We start from the raw sequence: 22,321 nt of genomic DNA, 5'->3' as shown, positions 1-22,321 counted from the left end.
GCTAACAACTGTCCGTAACTCCAGTTCCAGGGGATCTGACAGACTCTTCTGTTCTCCGTGGGCATTGCACGACACGGGCGCACTTACCTACAGGCAGGCAATACATGCATACACATAAGATAAAAATAATAAATAAAATATTTTTTTAAAAAATAAAATTTAATTAATGTTAATTGTATTAAATGAGAAAACACCATAGTGAATCCCATTACTTTGTATGCTAATCTAAAAAATAAATAGATAATAAATAAAGTGTCATTTTGGCTGTATAGGAAGATGTTTTAATTTTCAGAAGCACCTATTGGCCAGGAGACTAAGCCAGGAGGTTTATGCATTAGAAACCAGACTGGGCTACATAGTCAGATTCTGTCTTTTTTTTGTTTTTTTTTTCAGGTTTTTAATTTTTTTAAAAAAATGTATGTATGTATATGTGTCTGTGCATGTGAGTGCAGGTGTCCATGGATGCCAGAGGCATCAGATCCCAATGCAGTTGGAGTTACAAGAAGTTTTGAGCCACCTCACATGGGTGCTGGAAACTGAGCTCAGGTCCTCTGAAAGAGCAGATGATATCTTAGAAAGAAAAGGAATGAAGAGAGAACTGTATACAGGAGCTGGAGGTGCAGATCAGTGGAAGTGAGTATACAGGACCTGGGTTTATTCCCAGCCACCCTCCCCGACCCACAGAAAAAGAAATGAATGTTGGAGTATTTAAAGCTGCATCAGAAGCATGCAACCAGCCATTTATTTCTTCAATTACATTTTTATCTATTTGTTTGCTTGTGGGTGGGCACATGCTAAGGTGTCCCAGTGAAGGTCAGAAGACAACTTGTGGGAGTCAGTTCACTGTTTCCACCATGTGGGTCCCAGGGATCAAGCTGAAGTCATCAGGCACTTGTACCTACTGAGCCATCTTACTGACCCCAACAGTGAGTTCTATCACAGGTTGGCTGCCACTCTGCAGTGTGGAATGCAGGCTGAAGGAAAACCATGTCTGAGATATGCTGATATGCTACAGAAGGAATGAAAGACAGTGGGGGCCTGGGGAGATGGCTCTGCAGTAAAGGTCAATGAAGTACCTGCCAGCCAGGCATGGAGGACCTGAGTTTGGGTCCTAGCACCCACATAAAAAGCCACTGTAGCTGCATGTGCCTGGAACTCCAGCACTGGGTGGGAAGTAGGGAGGGGGAAGGGGAGACAAGTGGATTCTTGGAGCTCATTGGCCAGCTAGCCTAGTTCAAATTAATGAGATATAGGTTCAGTGAGAGACTTTATCTCCAAAAACTCAAGATCAGGAGCTCAAGGTCATCCCCAGCTAGATAGCAAGTTTGAGACCAGCCTGGGCTGTATTATGAGACCCGGTCTCAAAAAGAGAGAGAGAGAGAGAAGACACCTGACATCAACCTCTGGCCTACACACACACATAGCACAAACCCACACGAACACGTACATATACCACACATATACACTCATATGCATGCATACACACACATAGAAACACATAGAAATGAGGATCCCCACTGTGGGTTTTGTTTCCACTCGGGTTTTATTGATTAAAGCATGTCACATGGACAGTGAGTCCCAGCCCCACTGGGGCCACAGAGAGACCCTATCTCAAAAAACCAAAAATAAATAATACAAATAAATAAAAATAAAAGGAAGTCATATGGTCAAGCTTAGCATCACAGAAGTACGGAGATCTGCTTTTCCCACAGGGTGGGGTGATACAGTGATCTAGGAATCAATGACAAGGAGGGCAAAGCATCTCAAGCTCTGAGACAAAACAAAATTTTTTCTCAGGGAGAAAACTGTGCTGTTAAGTCCAGATGTTGGAAAGGGCAGAGGGATGCAAAGAAGATGAACTTAGCTTTAAACCCTCAAAACTAGAAAAGGAATAACAAACAGGAGAAGGTGAAGGAAGGAATTAATAACGAAGTAGATAATATCAAATAGAAAACTAAAAACAATAGACTGAAGTTTTGTTTTGATAAGATCAGAACATAGCCTTCGGCAAAGATGAGCCAGGAAAAAAGAAAAGAAAAAAGATGCAACATGACGAATACAAACAGGATGCAGAGATTTCACATTCTTTAAATACTACGTACAACTTTACTTCAATGAATTTATAGATTCGGAGAATGAAGAAAAATATAAATTACCAAAATTGATTCAGGAAACAGAAAGATTGAATTCACCAATGATAATAATGTAAGAAACAAGTAGTCTAAAATTTATCTCCAAAAAAGAAAAAAGTCTACCTGGTGGGTGAGGTGGCACATACCTATAATCCAAGCACTTGAGAGGTGGAGGTAAGAGGATCAGGCATTCAAGGACATCCTTGCTTACATAGTGAGTTCAAGACAGCCTGGGCTACTGATGCAACAGTGGCATGAATATTATGGGAGTAACCAACCACTCTTTGATTCAATTTAAGGTCTGCTTCCTAGGATGGAGCCCATACCTGACATTGATATCAGGCTTAGGAACCTGAGGCTAGACAGGTCACAAGACATAGGGGAGAACCTAATAGTAGGTTTCTACTAAATAGTTATCATATTAAACTGACCCTTAATGACTTACTGCTACACCCATAGGTTAATGTATCACTCAACTCTCACCAGAGAAGTTTTCTCATGCAGCAGATGCTGATTAACACAGAAACCCACAACTGGCCAATATGCAGAGAACAAGGGGCTACAGAATGCTTATCTCTGAATAGGATAGGATACCTTTATCAAATTTCTGCCTCCCAAGGTTCAGGGAGCATTTTGGAACGGGGGTAGAAAGATTATAAGAGCCAGAGGTAGTGGATAACCACAAGGAAACAAAGTTTTCCAGACAGCTGTTTGGTTACTCATACGAACTCACAGTAATGGTGACAGTGCTTTCATTGTAGATCTGAAAAAGTACAATGAGCAGTAGCCATGGCAACAAGTGCTATGCTGTCTTGACATTTCCTCCCCCTAAAAAAAGTAGTCCATTACTCCTATATTCAGGCTCACTCAGGTTCTCAGGACACTGACAGAATTCCTTACCAGAATATAAGATCAAGAGCCTCTAGCCCAGTTCCCAGCACAACCCTATTCCCCTATGAAACCTCATGAGCCAGGCTGTGCTATCCATACTTCTCCAGCATTCTTATCTTCCAAGCTCCTATCAGACTGGCCCAGTAAGCTCTGCTTGTAGCGCAGGGCTTTTCTAGCCCACAGCTGCAAACTCTTCCACATTTCCCTTGCAGACTACTTCCAAAGGCCTAAGAACCACATAGTCTAGTTTATCACAGTAACAACCCAATTTCTGGGTACCAGTAATGTGCATTAGTTACTTACCTTGTTGCTGTGACTAAATATCTGACAAAAGCAACCTAAGGAGGAAGGGTTTAGTTTGGTTACACTTTCAGGGTTCAGTCCATAATGGAGGGGAAGGCAGCAGGAGTTGAGGCAGCTGGTCACATTGTATCCACAACCAGGAAGCAGCCAGTAATGAATGCTAGTGGTCAGCTTGTTTTCTCCTTTTTATTCAGTGCAGGACTCCAGCCCAGGGGATGGTGCTTCCCACAGCTACAGTGGGCCTTGTGACCTCAACTTATGATAGATAATCCCTCACAGGCATACACACAGGCTTGTCTCCTAGATGATTCTAGATTCTGTTGAGCTGACAATCAATCACTAGGGCATGCAGTCAATTAGTAACTCAGATGTGAATTTTTCTGCTTACTAGAAATTTCAAAATTAAGGCTAAGTGAATACATGCCCAAATGGAAACATTAACATTGGAATGCCTCTGTGAGGGAGCAGCCAAGTAGCTCCAGGCCCAGGAAGAAGGAAATGTGTGGCAATGACTCAGGCAGAGTTTAGGACAAATCTAGTTACTAAAGCAGAGAAGACAACCACCTTCCCGAGGATATGGGAGGGGAACATAATTACTAGGGACTTAGACACAAAGCAAGGTAAGCCAGAAAGTAAGGCAGGCACTTACTTGCTAGAAATGTTGAAGTTGAGGTCAAGGTAATGGAAGAATAAAGCAAAACTAGCCCTATCCATCCTAAGCATTGTCCCTAGAGTTGGAGGCAACACTGAGCCTGGAGGTGGGAGATGGAGTCAGTTAAGAGCCAGGAAAAGCCCCAAGACAAGTTCATTACGCCACATACATGGCCTGCTTCCTCAGATTCTGAATTGCTGTCAGAAAAGGCTGACAAAGCACTGCTATGAAAAGAAGCCACAGATTATGGTGCACACCTGCAAGCCCAGCACTGGGATGTGGGAGCAAGGAGGATCAGGAGTTCAAGGTCATCCTGGTTCCATCGTTGAGTTTGGGGTCAGTCTAGGTTACCAGGGACAGAAAGAAAAAAGAAGGAAAAGGAAGAAATGAAAGAAGGAAGTAAAGAAGGAAGGAGCAAAGGAAGGAGGGGAGAAAGCAATCCTCTCCATTTCCTGATGTAAGAAAAACAGACCCTGGGGGGCTGGAGAGATGGTGCAGCGGTTAAGACTGTTCTTGTAGAAGACCTGGGTTCGAATCCTAGCACCCACATGGCAGCTAACAACTGTCTGTAACTCCAGTCCCAGAGGATCTGACAGCCTCTTCTGACCTCCATGGGCACTGCACGATATGGGTGCACTTACCTACATGTAGATAATACATGTATACACATAAAATAAAAATAATAAAATATTTTTTAAAAAGGAAAGAAAAATAGACCCTGGAACAAATCATGAAGAAGCTAAGTCTGTGTTGAATGTATATACCCCCTTTCCAACCCCCAGGTTAACTCCAGGAATCAAAACACATTTTCTTTAGAAAGCTGGTTCATCAAAGAAGTCAAAAGTGTCTGAGGACATCACCTCAACAGGTTCTTCTCACAAAGCCTTAGCAAGTTAACACTCTGCTCTAACTTCCAAAGTAAGTCTTGAAAACAGGCAGGTCCAGGAGGATCAGATATGGAAAGATCTCCAAGTAAGATCCTCTTATTGGAGCTCAGCTGTTTGCAAATCAAGAAACACAGAAGGAAGTTAATCTGGGATAGTGCTCTATTCATGAGAGACTTTATCCCTGAAAGCCACAGGCATCAGAGGGTATGTCAGCTTCTGGGGACAGCCCTGCAGAGTGCACACATAGGCCAAATGGGGACTAAAGCTTGGATTTGAGTTTCCTATAGGAAGACTTGCACTTGTCTTAGAAATAACTCAAGCCTGAGGCTGGGATGAATGCTCAAGCTGCAAAGTGCTTGTTTTGCAAGCATGAGGACCTGAGTTTAATCCCTTAAAGCTCACATTAAAAGGCAAGCTGTGCTGGTAGGCACTTGTGATCCCAGAGCTGGATAGATAGAGGCAGGCAGATCCCTGAGGCTCACTGGCCAGCTGGCCCAGCCTACTTGGGAAGGACCAGGCCAATGAGGCACTGTGTCTCAAAAACAAGGTGGGTAACTCCTGAGCACAGATTAGGTTGTCCTCTGAATTCTATATGCACTATACATACACATACACCTGCATACACATGAACATGCACACACAGACACACATGCACACACAGAGACATATACACAATATGCACACATGCACACACGCACGCACACACACAGGTTAGACCTCCCTACTGGATGGCCATTTTATTCCTTAACATCATCCAAAGAATTTCCATTACAGTGTTTACTGTAGACCAGGTAGTCTAATCTGGTAAGAATCAGAAGGAATATTACTTCCTACTCTTTTGCCAAATTGGATGCCAGACCTGCTATTGTCTTCCATTTTTCATCTCCTCGCCTACCTTCCAACTTTGCTTCAGGTATGTCTTCCCTGAAACCAGGACACTGGAACGAGCACCAAAGCCTGCACTATGAGGCCCAGAGTATCCTATTCAACACCAAGGAAAGGAACTATAAACAGGCCCTCCTGATCCACAAATACAGCCACCTAAAACAGACAGACAGACAGATGCCAGGCCTGGCACAATCACAGGCTCTCCTTCTCTTCATGGCTGGGAGGCAGCTTATTGAGACTTTCAGAATGCTGTGTAAACAGGGCAAGCACAGTCAAGGTTGGCTGAAAACATTTCACTTGACTTCTCATGCCCACACGTGTTTTCCCAAAGGCAGCTTTCCCAAAGCGAGCCTAGGGAGAGGGCTTAATCATCCATTATAGCCTTTGCAGCCTCCTGCTCAGTCAAAATGTATGAGTATGTCCTGTACCTTATTTTATGTGAATCACATAGTCAAGAGATCAAGTTTTCTGATCTAACTCCACAGAAGGCTTAGTGGGCAGGTGGGACCCTAGGTTCAGCTACTAAATGCTGTGACCTCTCCTCTTAATCCAAGTGTGGGCTCTCCCAAAGGAGAATGTACTATGCTACCTTGGCCAGTTCAAAAACACAGTATTCTGCTTCAAGTGTCAATGTCAGATTATAATATCATTGCCATCTTGTATCCACAAATGATCTCTCTCTCCTATCTCAAGTACTAGGAATTGAATCCAGAGCCTTACATATACTAGGCAGGCACTCTACCACCAAGCTACACCCCCCAGTCTCAGAAAGGGTCTAAGAGGTTTTTAAGCTGTGAATGGGCTTAGAGGAATCGATTAAATGCCCCAGTTATGAATGATACAATGGGAGAAACATGCCTGGTATGGTGTGTGGATGGCTGGATGGTTGTTTCTCTTCCTTTCCCAGAAAGCTGAAGATGTAAGGAATCAGTCTAAAAATATGGAAATTCTTGAGAAACTACTTTTCCTAGTTTCTTTGATAATGTTTCCCCTAGTCTAACATCCGGTTCTTGCTGCTTTTGTGGAAATAAATGATCTCAAGGTAAAAGTAGGATTACATGTTTCAGGCCAGTGAGTTCAAGGTCAGTTTGAGCTACATAGTGAGACCCTGTCTCAAAAAGTCAAGGGCTAGCAGACAGCCTGAGAGCGCCTGATCTGGTCTCTGCCTGGTGTAGGGCCTAAGAACTCAGCAGACAGCCTGGGAGTGCCTGATCCGGCCTCCACCTGGGGTAGGGACTGAGACTCAGCAGAAAGCCCGAAAGGACCTGATCTGGCCTCTGCCTGGGGTAGGGGCTGAAAACCCAGCAGACAGCCTGAGAGCACCAGATCTAGGCTCAGCATTGTATAGGGGCTAAGAGTTCAGTACACCTCCTGAGAGCACCTGGATCCATCCTCCACATGGTGACGGAATCCCACTGAAATGGGCCAATAGCCTATGGAAAAAAGATGATGCAAAGACCAGAAAGTTCAATGCCTTGCTACAATGGGAGGAAGATCATCCCCACACCTATCACTCCCTCCAAGGCTCAGGGACTTTTGTGGAAAAGGTTGGTGGAAAGAATGTAAGAGCTGGAGGAAGGGGTGGAGCGTTACGTGGAAGTGTCCTCTGACCACTATGCAGGCAAGCTATATCACACCTCCTTCCCACCTTGTCAAGGAGTCGATGGCAGAGTCAGTTACCCCTCCCACCTAATCAGGTCACCTTAGCTGCATGTGGAGGAGGGGCTAAGGATATATAAGCCAAGAATGCCATGAAGCACCTCTCTCACCATTTTGTGTGGCTCTCAGGAAGTCACAGGATCTATATTTGAGGGTTTACTTTCCAGCACAGCCATAAATTGGGAGAACACCAACTTTTCTGTAAATAAACCCCCATCCTATGCTCTGTTAGCAAGCATAGGATTTTCAAAAAATAAAAAAAGAACAGAGTTAACGGAAACCATTATTCCACCAAAGTTGACCCCATGTTGGCAAATCCTTTGGTCTTTGATTTATTATTCCCATTTTTCCCCCTTAAAATTCATTGTATATAATTTTTTATGTAACCTGCTTCAAGTTATTTCTGAAAAAATATGTTAAAAATTGCCTCTCTTTGGAATAATAAAAAAGTCAAACAAACAAACAAATCCTCAAGGGCTGAGGGTATATAGTTCAGTACTACAGTGCTTACCTAACATGTGTAAGGCCCTGAGTTTGAGTCCTAGCACTGGAAACTAACAAATGAATGGCTTTGAGATCTTGGACACTGTGAGCCTTAAAGAAATACATGAATCAAATACATGAATGACTGTAGGCTGAAGCATTGGGTTGGTTTTTTAAAAATATTTTTATTTGTACAAGTGTTTTGATTGCTGGTAAGTATACTAGCATGTGTGTAATGCCCAGGAAGGCCAGAAGGGGGCAATAGAGTTGCCATGTGGGTGCCGAGAATCGAACCTGGGCTCTCTAGAACAGAGTACTCTTAACCTCCAAGCCACCTCTCCAGCCTTAAAGCACTAGGTTTTGAAGGAAGGCATTTTATTTGTGTGTGTGTGTGTGTGTGTGTGTGTGTGTGTGTGTGTTAACACATGCTAACATACTGGGAACTAACCTAGTTTTATGTATACTACACAAGCACTCTACCACTGAGTAATATTCTCAGTCCCTGAAGTCATTTAAATAGATCATTGGATTTCTCTCCCCTATCTTCCTGACACTATTTCAAATTTCTAAACCATTACACACAGGTCAAGAGTTAATTCTCTTAGGTTTTACCCAGTCAGCACATCTCACTCCCACTCTCTATGTTTGGTTTAAAATGAGCACAGTACCCAGGTCAGGGCAACGGAGGCCAGTGAAACCACATTTGGGAGTTGTGTTTAAGCAATCTGAATCTGTCTTTTCTGTGGAACTAAACCTGAGATCCTACAAACTTCTGGGAATAAACCCTGAGGTAATGGAACAATCAATGGAAAGCAAGAATTTGTTTGGATCCTTCAGGCCTTCCTTGAACCAAACCTTTCTTGATACCAGTAATCTCTAGACTTTCTAGCAATGTCTACATGTAAGTGCCCCTTACTGGTTATGTCAATTTAATTTTGCTCCCCATACCTTTTCTTTTTCTTTTTCCTTTTTGAAAGCTTCACACCTGTTCATTATGCATGCAATACATTTCGATCATAAACACCTCCCATTTCTCTCTCTTGCCCCCACATACTCCTGATGCTCTCCTTCTTCTTCCCAGCTAGTCCCCTTTCTACTGCTCTCACTTGCTCCCTCTGTGTGTGTCTGTGTGTGTGACTTTAATTAGCATTCTTCACATGAGCATAGGCAAGGGGTTACTTACCAGAGTATGGACAATTTATCAGTGCCTATGCTACTGAAAAATAAGTCTCCACTTCCCCAGCAACCCAATAGCTCCTCAGGGAGGGGTCGAGCCTCATGAGCCTGCCTCCATTCATGTCAGACTGTTGATGAGCATAATCTTATCACAGTTGCTGTGAGTTCATGGGTGCAACAGTCATGTCGTGTTGGGAAGACAGCATTCCATAACTCTCCTCCCCTTCCTTCAGCTCTTATACTCCTGCCCCCTCTTCTGTGATGATCTTTGAACCATGGAGGGGGTGATGCTGCTGTCCCATTTATGGTTGAGCATTCAGAAGTCCCTTATTCTCAGGATTGTGACCAGGTGAGTCTCTGTCCACTACAAAAGAAGTTCCCATGACCAAAACCTATGATCATAAACAGAAATACTTAGAAGACAGTTTGACAGGCATAACATGTTCATTTATCAAAAGACAGTAGCTTTCCCACTATAATCCCCCAAACCATAGGCTTCTGACCAGGTTTACAGTATCAGGCATGAATTCCCTCCTGTGGAACAGGCCTCAGGTCCAAGCGGAAAGCAGTTGGTTGCCCCCGTAACTATGATGCCACTATTGCACCATTGGGCACATCTTGCCTGGCAGATCAGTAGCATAGCACACAGGGTCCACAGCTGAGTAAGACTTGATGGCTTTTCTCCCCCAGCCACTTGCATAGCACTTTCTGGTGACAGCTACCCAGCAGGGAGGAAGCTTCCTTTTCAGTACCAGCTTGATTTCTCCATATCCTGTGACCAAGAGCAGTGCCAATAGCCTGTATTATTTGGGGGTCCTCATGGGACTCCCTGACCAACAACTCATAGGTCTCCTACCCCTGGCATTTGGATGATTGCTTAAAAATCTATGGTTTCTATGTTGTTTCTTATTAGGGAAAGACAAAAAATGAATACAACCTTATATGATTTTTTTTGTCTCTTTTATTTTTTGAGACAGGGTCTTCCTTCCTGTAGCCCTAGCTGGCCTGGAACTCACTTATGTAGACCAGGCTGGTCTTGAACTCACAGAGATCTGCCTGCCTCTGCCTCCCAGGTGGTGGGATTAAAGGCGTGTGCCACCACACCTGGCCATAATTTATATGATTTTTAAGAATATAAAACATATGTTTATGGAGATGTCCTAGCTCCTAAACCAGTATCTGTCCAAAAGATGTTTTTCTCATAATATTCTCAGTAAGGTAAAGCTATATGTTTCTATACCGTGCATTGGAAAACAGTGAATTTGAATAAAAGTAATTAAGCTACTTTACAGCACGTGGTTTCAACACAATAATTAAAATCAAGGAACTGGGATTCCCATACCCCTGGAGACATTACCAAGTCTCTTAGGAAAGAATGTGTAGGTATTGCCTCAAGTGCCATTTAAATCCTCCCTCATGTTCCTCTTAGGTTGTGAGAGTTCCTGCTTAAAAAGACAGCTACTTCTTTGACACAATTGTTTTTCACTAAAAACAAAACATCAAACTGAAAGGAAAAGATACTCTTTAAGTAATATCAGGCCAGTTACTAACAAAATCCAATAGCACAATCCTGACAACTAGAAAATTGAATTCAAACTTTGGTTTCTTCAGCTTTGCTCCAGTCTAGCAAACCAGAAGTTCATGGCTTACTTGAATAAGAAGGAAAGAGCCCGATCACCTGGAAACTTTATCTATATTGGCTGACTTTCACAGTACTAGAAGGGTCTATGCACACTACTGTGGGAGAAAAGTCATCAACAGTCTTAACCAGCTATGAATGAGTTTCAGTAAGGACTGGTCTGGCAAGATATGCCCACTGGCACAATGGTAACACAAATATTGTGGGAAAAACCAACCACTTTCTGATTGGACTTAAAGCCTACTCCACAAGATGGAACTCATGCTTTGTACTGTTAACTGGGCCCAAAATCTGTGGCTGTCTAGGTCATAGGCCATAGGGGAGAACCTAGTACTATTATTCTGCTAAATGGACATACTAATAAACTGCCCCCTAAGTTCTTATCTTTATACCCATAGATTAGTGCATCTCTCAACCTTCATCAGAGAAGCATCTTTCTGCAGCAGATGGCAATTAATATAGAGATCCACAAAATGCAGAGATCGCAATTAATATAGAGACCCACAACATGCAGAGAAGACTTCAGCGTGCACAGTTCTAAATGGGACAGCACCTGGCGTAGTGGTGTATGCCTTTAGTTTCAGCACTTGGGAGGCAGAGGCAAGCAGATCTCTGTGAGTTCAAGACCAGCCTGGTCTACATAGTGAGTTACAACCCAGCTGGGGCTTCAGGGAAACCCTATCTCAAAAATACTAAAAAAATAAAAAATAAAAATAGTAAATGGGACAGCTATATCACACCCCTCCCACAAAGGCTCAGGGGTTATTGAAGAAGATGAGGTGGGAAGATTGTAAGAGCCTGAGGGGGTAGACATCTACAGTGAGACAGTATTTGCCCAATGTGACAGCACTGTTGCACACATGAACTCACAGCAGCTCAGACTGCTTACAAAAGACCTGCACAAGATCAAACTAGACAAAATCACAGCATAGATATGGGAGGGAGGGGTCACAAAGCTCCACCTCTAGCTGAGGAGCTACTGGCAACTGATGGCTTCTGGGGAATGGAGAATCGATTCTGTCCAGGGATGCAGCCCCTGATGGGCTATCCATGCTCCAGTAGAGATGGTCTATACCCAGGCACATAAAAGTAGCAGTAAGTGGATTCAGTGGGTCTTTTCAAAAAGGTACAGGAAATTGGGAGGGAAAAGTGGTGAGGTGGATAAGGGAAGAGTTAGAGGAGAGGGAATAGAGGGTGGATTTGATCCAAACACATTATATGCTTGTTAGAAATTCTCAAACAGAAGCCAGGCATGGTGGTGCAAGCTTTTAATCCCAGCACTCAGGGGGCAGAGACAGGCAGATCTCTGTGAGTTCCAGGCCATAGTGAATCCAGGCCAGCTATGGCTACAGGGAGACCCTGTCTCAAAACAAACAAACAAACAAACCCCTCAAACAATAAAGAGATTATTAAAAGAGTCTTGATCACCATGTGGGATGCATCTTTGCTCAAATAATGATGGAATATGAAAAAGATTGCTCCTACTCTTAGTTCATACCCCTTATTCATAAAGAACATCATTGACTTAATGATACAGAATACTGTATTTAACCATCACAATTCTTGACATCTGCATAGATGCTGGGAGCTACAGTCATCTGGAAAAGCAACAAGCAGTCTTAAACACAAAGCCATCTGTCCAGTCCTTTGTTTGTAGCTGAAACAATGTCTTTTTCTGTAATTCAGGCAGGCCTGGAACTCACTGTGTAGTTCAAACTTGTGGCAATCCTCCTGCCTCAGTCTCTCAAGGCCTGAGATTACAGGCGTGAGCATATGCTATATATGAGGTTTAGAAGATATTGTTTTAGAGCTAGGCATATTGATACATGCTGCAATCCCAGCACCTGGGGGGTAGAAACAGGAAGATCAGGTGTTCAAGGCCAGCTTCAGCTACATAAGGAGTTTAAGGCTAGCCTAAGCTACATGAGACCCTGTTTTGAAAATGTAAAAAAAATTTTTTACTTAAGTGGTGATACTAACTTAAGAAAACTAAATGTGTGGTGTATATGGGCCATAACTATGGTTTTTGGCTTCACTCACACTATTTTTAGGGAAAAGAGCATATGTTAATTTGAACCACAAAGTTTCTGTCTTGGGCTGTGAGATGGTTCAGTGGGTAAGAGACCTGATGCAAGATCATGAGAACCTAAGTTCAAATTCCCAGCACCCAAATAAGGAGTCAGGCATGACTGTGTGCATCGTAAAGCCCAGTGCTGCAGGGGGTGGAGACAGGGAGGAGCTCTGGGGCTTGCTGGCTGTCAGTGTAGCTCCAAGCTCAGAGAGATCCTGCCTCTGGGGGATAAGGTGGAGAGTGATAGAGCAGCACATCTGATAACCTCCTCTGGCCTCCATCCATGACATGTACAGGCACACACGCCTACACACAGACATGCACATACACATGCACCACATACACACATACACACACACACACACACACACACACACACACACAAAATTAAAAATAAAGTGCTGGACATAGTGGCATCTGCCTTTAATTCCAGCAGAAGCAGGCAGGCCTCTGTGAGTTAAGAGAACAGCCTGGTCTACATAGTGAATTCCAGGCTAGCTAGGACTACATAGTGACACCTTGTCTCAAAAAATAAAATACTTGGGGTTGGAGAGATAGCTCAGGGGTTAAGAGAACTGACTGCTCTTGCAGAGGACCTGGGTTTGATTTCTAGCACCCACATGGCAGCTAACAACCACCTATAATTCCAGTTCCAGGGGATCTAATACCCTCTCCTGACCTCTACAGGCATTGCATGACATGGGTACACTTACATACATGCAGGCAATACATATATTCATATACAGAAAAAAATAATAAATTATTTTTAAAAATAAAATATTTGAAATTTTAAGTCAAAATTGCATTAGGGTAAATGTTAGTTCTTAAGTGTTACTAAAAGAGCTTAAATCTTCCTGTGATGGGAAAAAGCAGTTGCAGTTGGGAATTATGGGGGTGGGGAGTGTGTTTCAGCATTTATAATGAGGAGCCAGTTAAAGCACATTCCCCCAACCATTTAATTAATCAATCAATCTTATTTTAGTTGTTTCTATAGTTCTGGGGATAAAATCCAGGGCCCCAAACACTACCACTGAACTACACACTCTGCCGAACCAAACATTTATTAAACTGTTCAAGTAGGATAAAATGTGCATGGCTTTGGAAAAAAAAAACAAATCAAACACTGTAAGAGCCATCGATGCCGCAGTCTTCTCCCTCCACCTTCAGTGTGCTTGAGAGCCCGCGGCCCTTCCATCCATTACAGTTTCATCTGATTGTTCTCTTTAGCTCTAAATAAAATGCTTATAAACCTTTTGTTGTTCTGTTGTTGTAGTTGAGACTATGCAGTCCAAGCTAGCCTTGAACTCACTGTGTAGCCCAGAGTGGCTGTGAACTTGGGACACAGGCTTACAGGTATACCCTACCATGCCCCGTGAACTTAGGATCTTGTCTACTTTAAGCACTATTGGCTTCTGTCTTGAATGGGCTCTTTGTGTGTTATGCCCCTTTCATCCTTCCGTGTCACATTTTGCTAGTTATGGTATAATTTTACTTTGTTGGTTATATTTACAACACTAGGGAACATAAATTCCTACTTCCAGCTATTCCATCTTTAAACAATGTCTCTTACAAAACAAATGACTCCTTCCATGTGCCCCTTCACCTTTTGTCATGATTTAGATCCTAAGTAGCTTAAAGGTCTGCTCACCAGCCTGTGGCACTATTAGGAGGGGTGGAAAATTTAGGATGTAGGGCCTAGTGAGGAAGTTAGGTCTCTGTAGCCATTCCACTGAAGTGAATATTGGGACTCCAGTCTCTCCTCTCTCTCTCTCTCTCTCTCTCTCTCTCTCTCTCTCTCTTCTCTCTCTCTCTCTCTCTCTCTCTCCCTCTCTCTCTTCTCTCTCTCTCTCTGTTCCCTGGCTGCCTCCTCTGTTTCTTGCTTCAGACACCATGAAAACAGGTCCAAAAGCCTCACAGTAGGCCCCAAAGTACTGGTCTGACCATGAACTGAAACCTTAGAAACAAAAGTCTAAACTAAACCTCTCCTCCTTTTAAGTTGATTACCCCCAGATGTTTTGTCATAGTGATGGAAGGGTGACTAACAAACCCTTGTTCTTTCAACTCTTGTTTATACATAGACCCCTTGACTTTACTATTACTTTGATATTGTCAGAGTTTTTAACATTTATATTTTTTTCTATGACTGGTCCTACAATTGACTCTAAGTATTGAAAATCAACAAACTTTAATTACTGCATATTATCTTAATTATGTAAATAATGTTCAATAGGGAACAAAGCCCACCAATTAGATTATAAAGGACAAGTCTTTATCTTAACTCTGCCAGTGGAACAAGGGTGTTCCAAACACTAGGGTCAAATAATTACATTTTCAAACGCTTCAATAGTTGCTTTAAGCAATGGTTTTAATTGCTTTATATTTAGAACATAGTTTTATGTCTATGGCTTTCCTGTTTTCCTTCTCCATGAATGAAACACAGGTCTTCATCATATGCCACAATTCAACTATTTCATAATTCCACTCTCTGTGGCACAAAATCTCCTTTCTGCTTGAAGGTGCTCTTCTCTCTTGGAAGTCAGCTACTCAACTGGTCTGCTGCACAGCTCTTATGCTGGGCATACCCCCATTATGTTTTTTTAAAGATTTATTTGTATTATCTTTAATTATGTGGGGGGGTACGTGCATGTGAATGCAGGTGCCTGAGAAGACCAGAGGCATTGGATCTGCTGGAGCTGGATTTAAAGGCAGCTGTAAGTCACCATATATGAGTTCTGGGAATTGAACTCGGGTTTTCTCTAAGAGAAGCTGCCTGCTTAACCACTCTCCATCTCTTCAATGCACTCTTGGGTTCCACATTTTTCCTATTCGTGAGTTTCCTTTTTACTGATCCATCCTTGATTGGTTTTCAGAATGATCTGTGAGAAGTGGGCTTCCTGAGTTTTGACACATCTATGCCTTTATCATATGCTGTAGTTGAGGACTGGCTTGACAGGACATAGTATTCTGAATCCATGAAAAGCTCTGCTGTTCTGTGGCTGTGAGGGTTGGTGATGGGAAAACTGGTTCTGATCTGACTTGACTTTATTCTGCTGTGGTTAACTATTGTTTGTTCTGTGGAAGTTTCTCTCTCAGTATTTTTTTTTTGTGTCTCTTAGTATTTTTTAAAGTTTTTTTTTTAACTTTAAAAATGTTTCACATGTATGAATGTTTTGGCTGTGTGTGTGTGTGTGTGTGTGTGTGTGTGTGTGTGTGTGTACCACATGCATGCGATGCCCACAGAGGCCAGAAGAGGGCATCAGATCCCCTGGAACTTGAGTATGGATGTTGTTGGCTGCCATGTGGGTACTGGGAACTGAAACCCAGTCCTCTGCAAGAGCAGCCAGTACTCTTAACTGCTGAGCCATCTCTCCGGTCCCTAAAAGATTTGTTTTTATTTATGTGTATGTGTACATGTTTGTGTGTGTGTGTGTGCGTGCACATGTGTGTGTGGGTGCCTGAGAAGGCCAAAAGAGAACATCAGATCCCCTGGACCTGGAGTTATAGGTGGTTGTGAGCTGACCAACATATTGGGGATCGAACTCAGGTTGTCTGGGAGAATTACATACATGTATACAACATATTTTGATCATACTCACTTCTTACTCCTCCAACTTTCTAGATTGATCCCCTACCCCCTCCCAACTTTTTTTTTGTTTTTTAATAATCCACTGAGACCAGCTTGTGCTGCCCCTATACTCATGGGTATGGGACCATCTCCTTCCCCCAGAAGCCACTAACTGTCAATAATAGTTCCTCAGCTAGCGGTGGGGGCTCACAAGCCCCTTCCTCCTCCAAGCTAGAATGTTGACTAGGTTCCACTAAGCTGTGTGAGTTTGTGAGTGCAGCAGTTCTACTGTGTCGACACTGTTTTACTCTGGTCCTCCCTGACCTCTGGCCCTTACAATCTTTCTTCCACCCTCTTCCTCGATGGTCGCTGAGCCTAGGGGAAAGGGACTATGATATAGATGTCCCAAGTGTGGCTAAACATTCCACAAACATTGGTCTGCACTTTGGTCAGTTATGAGCTTCTGTGTTAACTGCTGTTCACTGTACAAAGAATGAGACACACTCAAATTATATCCAGACCATACCAGTGGCCAGCAGTATTTACAGTCATTAACAATAGGGGTTGGGGATTTAGCAGTGAAAGAGTGATTGTCTACCATGTACAAGGCCCTGGGTGCCATTCTCAGCACTAAAACCAACAATACGGTCCAGTAAGATGGCTCAGAGGGTAGAATCAAGCCTGATGACTTTAGTTCCAATCTGGGTAGTTCCACGTGGTAGGAGAGAACTGACTCCTACAAATTGTCTTCTGATCTTCACACATGTACATGTACATACACATACGCAAAAATGCTATATAAAACTACAAAAAAACCCAACAAGAGAAACACCACTACTTTTAGAATACTTTACAAGCAAGATACAGTGCTCATACCTTAATTTTAAAAAAAAATTATTATTAGGCATGCTGGGGTGTGTGCGCCACAGCACAGATATGGAGGTCAGGATCAGAGGATAACTTTGTGGAGTCAGTTCTCTCCTTCCATTTTATGTGGGTTTTCTGGTATTGAACTCAGGACATTTAGCTCTAAATGATCATTATTATTACTGTGTAGTTCATATGTATCATCCACAGGTAGAGCTCTGGATACTCAGTTAAGATTGAATTTGACCTACATTTGAGTTTCAGAAAGACAAAACCCAATTATTTTTTCAGGTAATTATGTAAGGAACATTTTTTTTCTTTCTTTTTTGTTGTCATTTTTTAACCAGTTAACTTATTTTTATATTTTTATGTACATGAGTGTTTTACCTGCTTGCATGTAAGTGCACCTATGTCGTGCAATACCTACATAGGCCAGAAGAGGGCATCAATCTCCAGGAACAGGAGTTATGGATGGTTGTTAGCTGTAATGTAAGTGCTGGGAACCAAACCTGTGTCCTCTGTTGGAGCAGCCAGTGTTGTTAACCACTGAGCCAACTCTCCAGTCCCTTTTTCAATTTTATTTGTTATATGTATGAGTGTATTGCCTGCATGTGTGTAAGGGCACCCATGTCCTGCAGTGCCCAAGGTCAGAAGAACTCCCTATATAGACCAGGCCAACCTCAAACTCACAGAGCTCTATCTGCCTCTGCTTCCCCAATGCTGGACTTAAAGGCTTATGACACTATGCCCATCCTCAAATGTCTTAGAGCTGGTTTCTGCAGACTATGAACAAATATTCCTTTTATCTTTAAACTTTTTACCTCTATTTTAACTATTATATTTATTTACTGTGTGTATATGTACATGTACCACAGTGCACCTGTGGAGATCAGAAGACAACCTGAAGGACTGTTATTTCCTTCTACCATGGGGACCCAGGAATTGAACTCATGTTTTCAGGTTTGGCAGCAAGTGCCTAACCCTGCTAAGCAATGTCGCTGACCCTGTCTCAAATATTGTACTGAAAATACTTATATTTAAAAAAAAATCCACAATTTCTGAAATTCAAATTCAAATTTAAGTGTGCATTTTGTGTTTTACCTTGGCAAAGCAACTTTCTTTTTTAAAAGAGAAACCTAAAAAAGTGGTGGTGGGGGGGGAGAAACCTAGGTTTGTAAACCTTTGATACTTCATCTGCTCACATTTAGTAGGCCAATATCCCCCAAGACAGTGTTTTCTCTTCCAAGTCATGCTCAATTATCACATAGCAGGGAAACAAATAGTTCCCATATTGTTGGAGTAGAATATAGTATTTTTGCCAAATTGAAATCTGTTGAATCTGGTTACTGTACTGAATAAACTAGTCATGAGTGTTTTCTGAATTATATTTGTATTTAAACTCTCATTTGGAAAACCACAGAGCACTAAGTACAAAAATCATATTAGTGGCTACTGAAAATATACAAACTAAAACTTTCAGACAGTCCCTAATATCTTTGAAACATGACTTCATAATGCTCTTGTTTTCTATGTTTGTTCTGTGTGTACTAGATAATTATTTTTAAAGTATGCTTGTTATTAGCACATACACACATAAAATAAGCAGATAGGTTATATATTTCATTCCAAATAGACTATTTTTCTTTTAAATGTTTTTATTTATTTTTATGTGTATGAGTGTAGATGCACCACCTGCATGCAGTGTCCACAGAGGCCAGAAGAGGGTGTTGGAGCCCCTGGAACTGGCATTACGATGATTGTTAGCCAGGTGCTAGGAATCAAACCTGGGTCTTCTGCAAGAGCAGACAGTGCACTTAACTGCTGAGCCATCTCTCCAGCCCCACTATCTTTCTTCTTACCTACACTAAAAGCTTGCAACTAATTGTACGAATACTTTAGCTCTCCCCTAATGGGTAGTTTGTTTGAAATAAAAATATTTATTTCCATTTCTTCCACTTTAACCTTTTCTTTAATCTAAAATTCATTCTACAGGGCTGGAGAAATGGCTCAGTGCTTAAGAGCACTGACTGCTCTTACAGAGGACCCAGGTTCAATTCCCAGCACCCACATGGTAGCTAACAATCATTAGTAACTCCAGTTCCAGAGGCTATGATGCCTTCTTCTGACCTTCGTAAGCACTGCACAACACGGGTGCACTTACACATATGCAGGCAATACACTTAGGGGAAAAAATGCATTCTGGTTTCCCTGCGTGATATTTTGGTTATTTCTAATACCAATTCCATGCCAAACTCTACAAAATGATTCTGCAAGTCTTCTGGTATTATTAGTCTAAAAACTGGAGGACTGAGGCTATAACTCGGTGAAGTGTTTGACCTGCATGCATGAGGCACTAGGTTCAAACCCCCCAAACCCCCCAAAACAAAATAAAAACAAAACAAAAAAAGTAACAGGAAGCCAGACATGGTAGCATACTCCTGTAAAACAGCACTCGGGATTCTTAGGCAGGAAGATTTCCAGCTTGGGCTACATAGGGAGTATCAAGTAAACCAGGGCTACACAGCAAGAGCCTGTCTTGTCAAAAAAAAACCAAACTGGATTTTGAGAGCCATCATAAATTTAGGGGTTTTGTAAAGAAGAAAATTATTGCAAACAATGTTATATTTCTTTACTCATGACTGTTATTTATCACAGGTAGGGTTCCTTTTTTTTTTTCCTAAAAAAAAAAAAAAAAAAAAAAAAAATCTCACCTGCTCAAACTCGAATTTTGTCCTAAAATCCTGTCTATGCTCTGAGAGCACTGTGCTCTTCGGCTCCATCTCCCGTAGGAAGACGCTGACTGCATCCTCGGCCCCGCCCTAGCCCCCACACCCGCAAAGTGATTCAAGCATCCGCACCGCAGTACTTCCGAGCAAATAACTGGGAGCCTTTGAGTGGACAGGAAACTCAGGAAAACCCAATGATTTCACTAGGAAATTCAACCGAATCTGAGAAAAACTACGGTACTCCACCTCGTTAACACAGTACTTAGAATGAAACTGCCCCTGGCCGGAGAATCCCCGTCAGAGCCCCGCAGCAGCCAGGTGCGTGCTGAAAGCCACACCCGCCCCCCCCGGCCCTGCGCAGGGGTCTCCTAGCGACGTCACAAAACCCCAGGGAGAACGTGCGGTTCGCAGGGTGCATCCCTCCTGGGGAGGGCACCAGGCTGTCGCGGTCACCCCGCAGCCTGCCTCCCCCGGGCCCTGGACTTGGAGTGCCCCGGAGGTCCAGTGGAGAGAGCTGCGGACGGGATGCCCACCTACCCCGGGTCACTACCCTGCAGGTCGCCGAGCCTTCGGATTTCCGACCGTAGCAGCCCGGCCTTCCTCACACCTGGGCGGGGACTGCAGGCGCCGGGGGAAGCCGGGCCGGAGGGCGGGCTCGGGGCGGAGCCTGGAGGACGAAGGCGGGGCCAGAGAGGCCCGGAGGTGGGGTCAGGCTCCCGGGGGCGGGGCCGGGGCGCGGCGCACTCGGCCTTCGGGCCGCGCCCAGGCGGACGGGAGGCAGCGGCCGCAGCTCGGGCCTGCGGCGCGGGGATTGGCTGCAGCGGGCGGAGACGTCAGGCTCCCGGGGCCCCAACGGCCGCTCAGCGCGGCGCGGCGCAGTCGGCTCGAGTGGCCCCGTAGCGAGGAGCTTGCCTCAGCCGTGTCCCCCTCCGCCGCCGCCGGGCTGCGCCGCTATTGCCCGGACGCATCGCCTAGCTTCTCGCCGCGCTCAGCCCCGCGGCCTCCGCTCCCCTCGCCGTCCGCACCCGCAACATGACGAAGACCGAGAAGAAGTCTTTCCACCAGAGCGTGGCCGAGTGGAAGCTCTTCATCTACAACCCGACCAGCGGAGAGTTCCTGGGGCGCACCGCCAAGAGCTGGGGTGAGCGGGCGGCGGCGGGCGGGCGGGACAGGCGGCGGGGTCGCGGCTGCCACCGCGGAGGCCCCATTCATTGCCGGTGGCCCGGAGGCCCCGCTCCGAGGCTGGGCGGCCGCCTGCTGGTCTCCTTTCCCGGGCCCGAGCTGGGCGCACGTGCCGCCGGCTTCCCGCCGCGAGCAGCGCCGGAAGCCCGGACCCCGCGGACCGGGCCCGGGCCTCCTTTGTACCGAGCGCGGCCCGGCGGAGTCGGGGGAGCGGGACCTGCCGGCCGCTCGCCTGGGGAGAGGAAATTTCCACTGTCCGCTATCTTGTGACTCGGCGGCGCTGCCACCCGGACGCTCGGGAGAGTGCGGGCGCGCGCCGGGTGTGTGTGGGCTGCGGGGACGAGTGACGGGGAGTTAATCACTGGAGCACATTGTCCGCGAGCTGCACTTGAATTCCGGCAGAGGGGCCGGCAGCAGCGGCCTCCTCGGCGCTCGCGATGGAACAGCACTCTGCCTTCAAACATGTTGAGTGATGCTTGAATGTTAGCAGCTTTTCTCTGCGCGAAGCCTTTGTTTTAAAAGAAACAGTTAATCTATCTTCTGGATGTTGTGCTGCTTTTTTTGTTAGAAAAATACTCAGCGACGATGGACAAGTGCTTTGGAGTTTTTGCCTTTCTACTTCCACAATATTGCCTTTTTTGAAATCCTTTTTAAAAGTATTTTGCTGGTGGGTCTTGACAGACTTTTCTGCCTGAGAATAGAGTTGTAGTACCATTGGGGCACTGTATGTTTAAAAGAAACATGAAGACCGTACTTGACTGTGGCTTGGAAAAGAACTTGCTGCTCACCGTTCTGAGTTCCTCCGGGGTGGAAAGGATTGACGTCCTATCACAGGCTGGAAGGGGCATTGAAGGGTTTTTCTTTTTTATTTTTTTACTCCCAACCTCCACTTTAGAAATAAGGAAAAATGAGACCCAGAAGTTGTTGTGATTTTGCCTGTGTAAAATTACATAGTCTACAGAGCCAAGAAAAGAACCCTTGCCCCTTTAATCCTAGTCCAGTGGTTGTATTATCTTACAGATGCCTTGCCTAACTGCACAGTAATCATGTGCAATTTTTATTTAAATTGCCATCTTTTCTTGGGAGCCTACTGGTGTGATGAAACAAGTCCTCTCTCCAAGGTTAAATGGAGAGGAACGATGATAATTGCTTTTCTCTAGAGGATACTTTTCATTGAAGAAAGTTTTGAGCGGCAGAGAT

At 44.1% G+C, this 22,321-nt stretch overlaps 1 protein-coding gene across 1 annotated transcript in view; it reads left to right on the top strand.

Moving 5' to 3' along the window:
* The window catches only part of LOC115067333 (translation initiation factor IF-2-like), a 59,848-nt gene extending 38,738 nt beyond the window's left edge, over positions 1–21,110 (top strand). The window contains exon 5 of the mRNA XM_029554922.1: positions 20,241–21,110. Within this exon, the coding sequence (XP_029410782.1) occupies positions 20,241–20,975 (735 nt within the window). The 3' untranslated portion in view covers positions 20,976–21,110. The remainder of the gene's footprint in view (positions 1–20,240) is intronic.
* The last annotated feature ends 1,211 nt before the right edge of the window (positions 21,111–22,321 follow it).

Source organism: Nannospalax galili, unplaced genomic scaffold (genome assembly GCF_000622305.1).
Source record: "Nannospalax galili isolate Female #2095 unplaced genomic scaffold, S.galili_v1.0 scaffold1585, whole genome shotgun sequence".
NCBI classification, from domain to species: domain Eukaryota; kingdom Metazoa; phylum Chordata; class Mammalia; order Rodentia; family Spalacidae; genus Nannospalax; species Nannospalax galili.
Note: the sequence above shows the minus strand (reverse complement) of the source record. Positions and strands in the feature narration are given on the sequence as shown.